At 36.9% G+C, this 12,552-nt stretch overlaps 1 protein-coding gene across 8 annotated transcripts; it reads left to right on the top strand.

The window, feature by feature from the left end:
• Positions 1 to 1,145: 1,145 nt before the first annotated feature.
• Positions 1,146 to 12,487, top strand: LOC109211245 (E3 ubiquitin-protein ligase makorin-like). Of its 8 annotated transcripts, none has more exons than XM_019374752.1 (8): positions 1,146 to 1,324; positions 3,193 to 3,280; positions 3,368 to 4,143; positions 8,124 to 8,193; positions 10,951 to 11,039; positions 11,158 to 11,223; positions 11,533 to 11,596; positions 12,393 to 12,487. In XM_019374752.1, exons 1-6 carry the CDS (start codon positions 1,314 to 1,316, stop codon positions 11,192 to 11,194), a joined length of 1,071 nt encoding a protein of 356 aa, XP_019230297.1. In that variant the 5' UTR covers positions 1,146 to 1,313; the 3' UTR covers positions 11,195 to 11,223; positions 11,533 to 11,596; positions 12,393 to 12,487. The 8 variants fall into 8 exon arrangements, with proteins under 8 accessions (XP_019230297.1, XP_019230296.1, XP_019230298.1 ...); XM_019374751.1 differs by having other exon boundaries at positions 3,362 to 4,143; XM_019374753.1 differs by having other exon boundaries at positions 3,362 to 4,143; positions 10,884 to 11,039.
• The last annotated feature ends 65 nt before the right edge of the window (positions 12,488 to 12,552 follow it).

The following is a 12,552-nucleotide window of genomic DNA, read 5'->3' as shown; positions in this document are numbered from 1 at the left end:
CATAGGGTAGACAATATTTTGTAAAGTTACCTCATTATGGATGTTTTTGTTGACTGCTTATCATAGACAATATTTTTTAAAGCAACTTTCTTATTTTGGATGTTTTATTAACTACATATAACATGCCATGACATTAGTAGTAGAAGTACTATTGCTGTAATGATAAATTACAATTTTTCGACTTGAATGTTTCCTTTGTCAATATATTCCATGATTTTTTTTTTATATCAACACAAAATATATAGCCTAAACCCAGAAAATAAGAAAGTACACTATCAATCCTATACAAAACATAAGAGCTAACATTAGAACAACTACAACCACAATTATAATAGCAGCAACTCTGAACTTCGACCTTCCTTGTCTTCTCTGACAATTGCATCGATCACTCTTCTTAATAAGACCCGCAAGAAGAGTCTTGTAGTGTTCTTCCTCAATCGTATGATCAACCCATCGGAAAAAGTCACAACCTTCACCAATCTCATATCTTCGGCAGCCTAGGGACATTCTTCCACGATTGGTGGGTGTTCATGACATTTTAAGATCTGCAACAACTCCACAATAACACAAAGGTTCCTTCTTCATTGCTGAAGGAGAAGACGCGACAATAGCTTATTTCTTGCCGGAGAAGAAGAAAAAAAACTGGCCTTAAAAAGAAAAGAAGATGGCAAAAATTGATGGGCAATGAAGAATCACAACAAAGAAATTCTATTTTTCACTGAAGCTAACACGAGAAAGAAAAAGACATCAGATTTTGATAGAAATCAACTTCTATAATGTTCAACAATGGAGAATAAGGTAGAAAGAGGAAAATTGATGTTAAATAGCCACAATATTACCGTTAGGGCTTTTCCAACTGCCCTCACGCCCCTTACATGCCTGTGAATCACGCACTAAAGCCAAATATGACACATAGGATCAACCTCCTGTAATAAGTGTTTATTATACACGGTTTGAACGAATATAAGTGTCAATTGGCAAAATGATAAGTTTGGGGACCTGCATGACAAAGTGGCACAAGTATAAGTGTCATTTAGGCTATTCTGGCCCAACTAAATATTCCAGATATTCCAAATCGCCCTCCCAAGTTTTCATTTTCTAACGTTGGGTCCACACCTCAAAAACTATAAAAACGGAAGGTCGAGAACAGGGGGCAACTAGCCTCAGCAGTTAGCAGTGGGATCGAACCGCCAAAAGCAAAAGCCCTAGCCCCACATAGCCGGAGCGAGTGAGCGTAACGCTCAATTCTCGCTCTGGCTTTTCAATTCTTCAACTTCGGAGTGTTAGGCTATCGACTTCGATAGTTTGATGCCATGTCGAAAAGGTAAGGTTTCTATTTGGTCTCGCCTTATCATTTTACCCTTTTTTAATTAGGATTTGAATGATCTGTATAGTTTTTTTTTCTAATTCCATTTTGCAATCGTAATGCTTAAATTTTGATTATGGTTATGTATATTCTTATGATTATATGCGTTTCAACATAAATTTTGTGGTGATGTTCATTGAATGTTTGTGTCATGTGATTGAATGGAAGATGTCAAGGTTGAGAAGTAATAGATTCCATCTTTTTCGTGACCAAATTTTCTGAATCCTTATGACAAATTGAAGGACCATCAAATAGTTGAAACTTGAAACAAAGAGGATAAGTTCTGGAAATAGTTGCGGGAACATCGTATTCATTGGTTTGTTGATTGGAAAACTTGTCAGGATAATCAGAGACGCATTAGAAGAGGTCACAACTCACAAGTTTGATTCAAGTCTAATGTAGTTACCAAAATAATCCGGCAAGAATTGACCGAAGTTACCATATCAAGTTTCTTGTCGTCAAAAGAATTAAGAATTGGTTGGTTAGGATTGTTAGAAGTCGAGTACAAAGGCCTATAGTTTGAATTGTGTTAAACCTCACCGAGAAAACGTCGTTAGTTATCGCCCTAGGGTTCCAATGGTAAGAAAAATCCAAGACTGCGGTGGGTGGCTTTGGAATGAGTAGTTGATCCTACATAACAAAAGAAACTCACTAGAGTATGGTCGGAAATAGATTCATGCGCCAACACATGAAGCACGTGAAGATGAAGATTTAGGGAGTTGATCGGCGCGTGATGGTGCGTGCAAGCTTCAACTTTGGTGTGGGTACGTGAGTGCATGGCAGGTTCAACTTTGGTGCGACTTCTTAGATTTTACTGGCACTATGTTCCTCTTCTTGTGGGGTTGTTGGTTTATGGGCAACACTCACGTAAGACAAAGAAACTTTAGGTGCAGATTGTGGACTACTACGTGGCACAATTTTCTCTTCTTTGAAACATCCAACTACATGAACAGGAAGTTATTCTTATAATGTAGAGATACCATGTTGAACTATGTGAGCCACCTCATCTAAAAGTTTAAGTTAGAGTTGTGGAGAGGATACATATTTTTATTTATTCTAATTAGGTCTGTGTGACATGTCCTCTGTTGTGCCGACGTAATTCTTTTTTTCTTGGACCATGTGCGCCAAAATATTTCTCATATATATGGATGGTGGTGAGACCTGAGTGGAGGACCAGTAGTTGTTCTGGTATCACGTGAAAAGTTCATAGAACTGGTAGAAAAGATCGAAAGAACGTATTAAGACAAATGGCTAATGTTTGGGCCCTTATATTCAACCTTTCAATGTATACTCATATTTTCTTATGTGGGTCACTTGTATTCACTCATATATAATACGTGAAAGTCTAATCTATCGCACAACCTATTTAACAGTCGTATTTACTTGAGATGTACTATAAAAGAGTTCATGACTGATAAGATGCCACTAAGGAGCTCTCTGCCATCGGTTTGTGTCATGTGCTTTGAGGTGCTGTGCACTTGGAAGAAATAAATAATTTTTGCATAGTTGAACTTAAGACATTAAACTAATTGCTTATTATATGGTGTCTACTACTGTTTCTTTTTTATTTTTTTGTTGTTGATGGAATATGTCTAGCAATGTTAAAAGGTAATATCTGAAGAGGTACATTATCATCACTCTAGCATTTTTTGATCATTTGTCCCTTTACCATAACTATACAACAAAAGAATTTGATTGACAACTTTATGCCGAGAAAAGGAAAATATTGATTAGCAAAGTTTATTGTTAATTGAAATTTGTAAATGAATTTGTGGTCTCTTGTAGATGGCCATATGCACTTACAGACATGTTTATATATTTTCCAGGGTTCTTTGCAAGTTCTTTGTACATGGTGCATGTCTGAAAGGGGAGTACTGTGAGTTCTCACATGATTGGAAAGACCCTCCAAATAATGTAATGTTCTGGACATCCTATTTTTGGCGATCAAAGTTGATTAGCCACTTTGGCATCTAATTGCTCTTACTTGGATTATAGTTGCAGGTATGCACATACTACCAAAAAGGACTATGTGCCTATGGGAGCAGGTGTAGATACGAACATGTTAAAGTTTCTCAACCGCATTCATCTCCATCTTCGTCAGCTCCAGCTCAACATCTGCTCTCAGATCCTTCTCCCACCACCTTATCTCCTGGAATGCTAGCAGATGGTGCAGGACTTTCTGCTGAGTATTTGACTTCAGGCAGACCTTTTTACCCTCCCAACCAAGCTGCTAGGAGTGAAAATTCAGAGCATCATCATGTGGAAGAGATTGAAAACTTTGTTGAGTTGAAGAGAATTAATCCAGCTAATCAATCAATTTGCTCTCTTGCTGCTGCTGGTAATTGTCCACGGGGAGAAAAATGTACATACATTCATGGAGATTTATGTCCAATCTGTGCGAAGCATTGCTTGCATCCTTTCAGGCCTCAAGAAAGAGAGGAGCATATGAAAACATGTGAGAAGAGGCAAAAGCACCTTGATTTATTGAAGCATAGTCAAGAAATAGAGTGTTGTGTGTGTCTTGAACGTGTACTCTCCAAGACAACTGCAGCAGAGCGGAAGTTTGGGATCCTTTCTGAGTGTGATCATCCATTTTGTATATCGTGTATCAGGAATTGGCGCAGTGGTTCTCCTTCCTCTGGGATTGATATCAACTCTACATTTAGGACCTGTCCGGTATGCCGGAAGCTTTCATATTTTGTCATTCCAAGTGTCATTTGGTACTCCACAAAAGAAGAAAAGCAAGATATCCTTGACAGCTACAAAGCCAAACTCAGGTTCATCTCTTCCCTTTTTTGGTTTTGTGTTCTTTGTTTTTCCTTTGGATTTCTGTGAACATGGATTTTAGAACTATTAGCATGGATGTAACTTGTCTCGAAGTGAAACAAACACGGAAAGTTCCTGAAATATTTTATGTGATTTTTTTAATTGCAGTCGCAACACATTCATTAACATATTAGGCACTACTTTCAATCATGTCAGAGGAACTTTGTTAAGAGAATCTGTTGCATATGATCACAAGTGCCCATTACGGAATGTCCGAATGATAAGCAGGGTAATCTATTTGATGATAATGCTTACAGGTACCCAGTACATGTGCTGTTGGGAGGTAACAAGTACCCCGTGAAATTAGTAGAGGTACGCGTGTGCTGGCTCGGATACCATGGTTATAAAAAAAATGATAATATCTATACACTTCGATTCGATGATAGGAGTACTTATTCAAACCCTGCCACGGACCAATAGTTTGGTATTTAAGTTGAGAAGGGTAGTAGGATGACCCATTATCCGTGGAGATTTGAACTCTGTGCCTGTTGGCCCTCGGAGAATTCTCGGTTTTCCAAAAAAGAAAGATCCTTTTCATGACAACAATTATGTTCATTTTGTGGTAGTGAGATCTGAAAAGTCAACTTATGGTGTTGTGAGAGATGTGTTTTCTAATTTCCAAGTAGTAGTCATTGTTATGAGCGGACTTTTAAATATATTTTGGAAGAAAGGAAGAAAGAGGAAGGAAAGTAGGCCATTTAGAAGACAAATAAAGAGAGGAGAGGAGTGGTAAATCTTTTTTGAGTTGATTATGAGTAGGAAAAAAGGAATGTGTGTCATTTGGTTTTAATCAAGTATTTGTTCTTTTTGGGATTACAAAAGGACCTTTGCACCAGCTTTTTGTTGGAATAAATGAAACTAAACATTTTGTTTATGACCTTTCTCCTCCTTCTTAGCTTCTCTTGCTAAAAATCAACTGAGTAGAAAAAACTAACTCACCCCTATCCTCTCGTCACCTTCATCTGCCTTTCTGTGGATCCAAAAGCTTCATTAGGCTTTGAAATGATGTTTTTTTTTTTTGATTTGCACCGGGTGTCCGAGTCTCTAAGAGCCCCGACTAATTCCGGGGGTGCACAGGCCCTCGGCAAGGAGTTTCCCGCAAGTGCAACACGGTTAATTCAGGTTTTACCCAGTCCGATGGCCCTCAGAAATTGTTTGCACCCAGTGGGTTTCGAACTTGAGACCTTGAAAGGGAGCAAACCCCAAGGCTCAAGTCTATTGCCACCAGGCCAACCCCTGAGGGTTAAAAAATGATGTGTTTTTATTTTTTTCAACTTCGAACTTACCCAATGTAGAGTCCCATATGTTTTTTGATTTATTTGGCGAGTGTTGGGATGACTTCCAAATCTACTACTAAAAAGTAAGCGGACACGGTCGCATGCAATATAATATACCTAACTATGAGTCGGGGTCGAATCCCACAGAGAACAATATGTAGGCGATTAGGCAGTGTAAGAGAATTATCGCTTATTATGCTAAGCCAAACGCTTAATAAAGGTTTTGAGAAAATATTTATATCTAAATGTGAAAATGTAAACTAACCTAGAAAGCAAATAAAATGATTAATGGTTACAAGTAATGGATACACGGGGAATTACACTCAAGTAACGATCCAATGTATTTCACGATTTTACAAATATGAACGAGTTTATGTTAAATAGCCTCGGAGAATAATTCTATATTAGCTTCTTTCGAAAACTAACAAGACTTCCTGATTGAATTATCCTTAAAAAAAATTAAGAGATTAAGTGCATCCGATGTGGCTACAAGTAGTTCAATCCTATCCTTAGGTAGAATCTATAAAGTGAGGGTTAACGCCTCAAGTTCTTGTTAATTGATCTTTCCCAACCCCAAATTACCTTTTCCAAGATTAATTCGAAGTTAATGGTCGAGTCCTAGGGTTAGCTAATCCCTTTGGAAACATTAAAGAACAAGAATAATTAAAGTAACAATTAACTAATTTCAATATTAATAAAAATCATTCAATACATAAGCACAACAAGATATTTAATCCAAACTTTAAATATGAATATTCCCATAAACAAGATTCAAATATTGGAATAAATACTACACACTTAGATATTCAATACAAATTAATGTAATGAAGAAATGAGTAAAAATGGGTAAGAAATTCTCAACCAAAGTCTTCAAATCTTCAAGACCTAAGTGTGTGTGCAAGAACCCTAGCTCCCAAACTTGTTTCTCCAAAGACCTATTTCCAATAACCTAGGTTTGTATTTATGGGTTTGGGATATACAAAATGTGAATTGACATTTCTGCCCAGGTCTGAAGCCCGTTGGCTGCACCTGCGGAAGAATCATCGCAGGTGCGGCTCCGCAGATGCGGAATTTTACTCGTAGATGCGAGTCCTGTGAGGAATTGGCTGCTCCGCAGTAGCTGAAATGTCGCCGCAGAAGCATCTCCGCAAATGCGGACTTCAACCGCAGAAGCGTCTCTGCAGAAGTGGCTTTCCTATCGCGTGCGATCCCAGTGGACTTTGTCAATTCCGCAGATGCGGCTAACCTCTCGTAGATGCGAGAGCGCGGAAGCAGACATAATATCCCATATGCGAAATCACTTTTCAACTCTTTTTTGCTCAATTCCACTTCATTTGGTTTCAACTCTTTCCAAGACTCATTGTACCTGATATACTAGCAATGTGCAACATAAATTACCTCATTTTACAATTAAAAGATACATAAACTAAAGAAAGACTAAAATAAATGGTAAAATCACCAGCCATCAACACCCCAAACTTAAAGCTTTTGCCTGTCCTCAAGCAAATCAAAATCAAATACTCAATGAGGCTCTACCATTTAAAGCTCAAGTAGCATAGCTATAATTTCAAATTACATTCTCCAATTAAGCACAACAGTTATGGCTTTGGTTGGTACTAATAATTAGGCTCAAGCATGTGAACTTCAACTAAATAACTCCCACATTTAAAACTCAATCTCAAGAATGTAATGGAGTTTCAAATTAATTAAATGACAACAACCAAGCCTCAAGAAGTGACTCAAAAGCACTAGTCTACTACATATGCTCAATTTATTCCATTTGGAATTTATCAATGTCACCAATCCATCATAATCCATGTGCCCTCACAAGAAAGAAAGTCCCAAAATCACCATATTTACAACAACATAAGGGACAAAGGCATAAAGACACTCACTCTCAACAAAGAATTTCAAATGTTACAAATATCATTCCATAAGCTTGCCCTTATTTTAATTCGCCGCCAATTCAAGAACATTCGGTTGGAGATCCCATAAGGACTTTTTAAGCTTGTAATGTTGGCTTAGGGAAGGGTAGGATAAGCATTTGGGATACAGGTGACTACACCTCCTTGGACACTATTCACATTTGTCTTTCTTTTGCACTTTGCTTCTTTTTAAACCACATAGCTCTTATTGACCTCTAGTTACCAACATTGAACCATCTTGAATTATCTCTCTAATTTTTTCAAGACTCCCCCTTTTTATTTTTATTTTTATATACATATATTTTCTTTTGCTTTTCTTTTGGAGCTTGAGTATCTTCATATAACACACCTTTGAGGTATTTGCTTCTACACACAATGTACATCTTCACCATTTCCCAATTGACACCAACACCCCCAACTCATCGTGCTGCTACTCTTCCAAAGATGGACCTTCTTGACAATACTCATTATTCTATGATAGATTTATTCTGTGCATTCAATCTAATTTTGATGAATTTCTGTATAATGAAAATAAATCTGTTACCTTGATGTCTAAGCTCTCAGAAAATATAGCACATGAACTTTCTGAGTAAACTTTTACTTCTGGGTGGTGTGTCTCTATGTTGCTGAAACTTGTGCATCTATTAAATGCTCCCCCTTCCCCCTTGTTCCTAGGGAAAGCGTCTTTTTCTCTCTGATGTACTCTTCGTTTTCCAATTTTGAGCTCAGGTCTATTGACTGCAAGCACTTTGACTTTGGCAATGGGACTTGCCCATTTGGAGCTAGTTGTTTCTACAAGGTACTAATGTTATGATGTCTGTCTCTGTCTTCAGAATTTGATGCCAATAGTGGTTTGTTGCCTTTCCTGTAAACATAGCGTATTTTTTTCCCCAAATAATGATGGCTTCTTTCTGTTAAGTTACAGAAATGGATTCTAGATGTATGACATCTCAAACCATAACACTTGAGGACGTTTAATTCTAAAAGATGGATGGACCGGTTACGTTTGCTTGGATTTGATAGCTCGAGTAGTCAAAAGCGCAAAAAGCACTGAAATTTGTTGAGGCTTTAAGCACAAATCCTCATTAAAGCGTGGGCATTAGCAAGAATACTGTCAATGAAGAAAAAATAAAATATAGAAATGTATTGCAAGAAAATCTATAAGCACAAAAATAATTATTTGGACACTATAATTAAGCTTTATATGCAATTAAAATCATGTCCATCAAGTTCAAAGACCATATTAAATTTCTGATTTAGATGAAAAGATGTAATTTTAGGCTTTTAGTGGCTTGTTTTCTTATGCTAAATTTCTAATTTCTTATACTTTATCACTAAAAGTTAGTCATGACGTTTTTTAACAACTAATGTATCGTTTTATCAATCAAATATATTTATTGTCTATTATTGTGCTATTGGTGAAGAGATGGCACGCCTTTGAACCTTGATGCCTACACTGAAGCGCCATACTAGGCGAGGCAAGCGCACAACATTGCTGATAGCCCACTTTCAGTACACAAATGATGTTTGGATGACTTGAGTCCTTATTAATGATAAATCCGTCGAGGAAAGATTAAGAGAATATATTTGCAGCACAGTGAAGTGCCACTTTAAGTACACGAATGGGGCTAAACTTGGAGGGAATATATTTTCGTTTGGTTCTATTTATCCTGAAACTCAAATTATATATAGTGTATCTCTTGTAATCAAGTTTCTCTTTGACTCATTCACTTATCTTGTCACTTGACAGAACCATGAAACCTCATCCTGTGAACTGTTGGTTGGCTCATCCATTGTCAGAATAAACAAGTAAAGGCTCAAGGGAGATCTAGATTATGAATGCACGGATGGAGAAACTCTCTCTGTCCCTTCACGTTGTTCTTACATTTATGGCCACTGCATTATGGGTATCTTTTAGGACATTTTATATATTTGATATGAATTTCTTTCTTCTCTAGCATTAATTGAAGGAATTTTCTTAGCACTCCATATCTGGAAAAGATGATTATTTTGCAGAGATCCTTTTTCCTCTCTCTGTAGATTTCCATAAGCTTTATTACTTCATTGTAGATGATTCAGATCACTCTTAATACTTTACCTTGTCAAAAATGAATATTCCAAAGTCAATAGTTTAATCACTCTTTCCAAAAGTTTCATCACTCGATTCATAAATTGAACCCTACAGTTAGAATATCTCTTTTGTTCTTATTTGGCCCAACTTGATTTGAATACTTTAGTGAACCCTACAGTTAGAATATCTCTTTTGTTCTTATATATCAGAAACAATGTACTCTCTCTCTCTCTTTAATTTTTCCCCGTCTATACCGGTTTAACCTCTTTCCACACCTTATTAGTACGTTGAATAGCTTGGTTAGGTTTACTACAACCTCTCTAAGGTACTTCCAAACATTTATAGACAACCATCCTAATGATAGGTTTTTTCTACTCTCATATTTTTAATGGTGTATGAGGTATGATGACAAATGAGGAGGTTATAGCCTTGGATGGCTGGATCTGGTGCTATTTTTCCAGGTATTTGATTTTCACAGTGGGAAAAAAATGGTCGTTCACAAATTGGTTTGGAAAATGTCTTCCTTATTAGAATTGGTTGGGGTCATTTAAAAAATTAACCAATAAACCCAAAGAAGAGAAATACTATGGTGTTTGACTACGACAGATGCTAAAAGAAGAGATTGCTCGTCGATTTCCAATGCCCTCTCACCTCTAGTGCTATGCATTAGTTCCATAACCTCATGCTTATACCTGTGTTACCATGAAATGTACATTTATTACTCTTCCAACTCGTCACTTTAAACTCATCTAATATGCACGATCGTAATTACACTTTACTGGTGAAGGTTGTGCTTATTGTCTTGGGTCTCATCAATAGTATATCCTTCCTTGGACATTCTAATGATAACTAGTTGTAAGTTTGACAATTGCTGTTTAGTTTCAGTTGAAATATTGAATGACACTGAAGTAGAATTTTAGTTTTGGAAGAGCATGCGGTTCAAACGTGATCCAACTTAGCGTAGATTGAAATGTATGTGCTAATGATATAGGGATGACTCCCGTTTAGTACGGTGCTGTCACCCTATTTCACTGGAGTTCATATGTTTGCTTGTTCATTTGGTTTTTGGTTTCTTTATTGAATGAGGAGGGTGTCTGAGTTTGGTGACAGATTTGGTTTCATAGTTCGAGGTTATGCTGAAATTGATTGCCTTCTGATTATGAATATAGGTTGTAGTTACTTGATGTCACAGGGGACTGTTCTCTTCTATAATGGATGTTTCCGATAAAACTTTAGATATTTCTTTGCATGCTAACACACCCATGGGTGGGTGGCTTGGTAATGTAATTTCTAAATACCACTAAGTGGTAAAACTTTACATATTTCTTACAGAACTATTCATCAAGTTAGCAGTATTTCTTTGTTTCTGATTATCTTTTTCCCGCTTTTCTCGTCTCTGTTATTGTTGTGGTTCACAGCCTTTGATATATTTGTTTCAAGATGCATGCCTGCTTGCTTTATGGATATTATGGTCCACTATTGCAGCATCAATACCGTGATGGCCGTCTGGAGGAAGTGGTACTGCGTCATCTTGGTTCTGAAGATGGAAGCACAGTGGTTGCTAAAAATATTAGGTTACACCTATCATCCAAACTTTTTCTTCGTTGTGTTGTGACAATTTTGAAGGGTGTTTTCTATTTCCTTTGGTCCGTAATTGACTGATTTGATCTTACATATCACTGTTATTTTCAGGCTCTCAGACTTCCTTAGCAATTTGAGAATAAGGTGAACAGTGGCAATGCTTATAGTAATTTCAGGGTAAGTTCTACATTTTTAGCTTTTTTCTGTTGGTTTCATTTTTTTTTCGTGTAGAAGGATTTCAAAGGGTTTGTTTGTAATGTAATGGGAAAAAGAGAAGAAAGACTTTCCTTTCAAATTGATGTTTCACATAGTTATTGACTGGTTATTTTGTAGTCATGCATTTATGGTTTTCTTTTATCGTTCCAATTTAAAACTCTTCTAGTATCTTTTTATAGCCTATGCTGATAACCTTAATGGTCAACCATTTATTTGATGTATATGTGACAAAAAGTTTTCTATTCACTCTGAGCATTCTTCTGACTGCAGGGTTGAAGTTCGAAACAGCTTGTATTTCTTCTAAGTGGCAACAAAATTTATTGCATTTTGTGAGGTAAGCCATTATCACTTACCTGGTCATATTGAGTCTTAACTAGCTACTAGCGGAGTGAAATGGGTTGTGGATGTCTGACTTTAGCATGTCCTAGATTCTTCCAGACGAGTTGCTTTCCCCTAAGAAACTCTCCATCTAGGACTAGCATCGGACCTTCCAAGGAAACAGTGCCAGTTAGCTCATCTTGGCTAGGCTTGGACAATAGCCGAGTCGAGCCCCCTTTTAGACGAGATGCTTTTCCCAGAGAAGCTCTCCAGCTATGACTAGCATTCGTCCTTCAAAGAAGACACTGCAAGTTAGCTGATTTTGTCTAAGGCCTGGGCACTGGCTCGGCTTGACTCATTTGAAAAAGAGTTGAAGATAGTTCAAATTTTATGTTCCTAATTTTGTCTTGAGTGAGCTGGATTCACTTGTCATGTCATTACTTAGGGAAGATGGATGTAATTTCATGATATTGCTCCACTTCTTGCATCTTATTTTGTGCCCGCTACTTCTTGCATCATCTAATTTTAGGAGATTTATATATGAATTGATCCTTGGAAGTTAGAATTGATGACTCTACCCTGTTAATTCTGAAAAACGAGAAAAGGGAGTATATGGGTTTCTTGCTGTTAAACAGATTTATCCGAATCGTAGGTGATGAATAAATGAATAAATTAGAAAAACATTCTTCTTTTGCCATTGATGGTGGGTGAAGAATCAAGTAGGGAAGTCGCCATTTTATTTGCTTTGTTTATATACTTATCATTTTCAGGCATCTTTTGTTTTAATTATAATTTTCATTTGGCCGTTTCAGTGCAAATTCCCCTGGTGATATACGTTGGAGTTGAGGTGCAGACATGGCATTCCAGGCAGGGGACATGGATATATATATATATATATATATATATATATTAGAACAATAAATAGAAACTAACCCAAACTAATAAAACAAAAAACAAAAGAACGAAACCAAA

This window comes from Nicotiana attenuata, unplaced genomic scaffold (assembly GCF_001879085.1).
Source record: "Nicotiana attenuata strain UT unplaced genomic scaffold, NIATTr2, whole genome shotgun sequence".
Taxonomy (NCBI): domain Eukaryota; kingdom Viridiplantae; phylum Streptophyta; class Magnoliopsida; order Solanales; family Solanaceae; genus Nicotiana; species Nicotiana attenuata.
The sequence above is the reverse complement of the archived record's forward strand: the minus strand, read 5'-3'. Positions and strand labels throughout refer to the sequence as shown.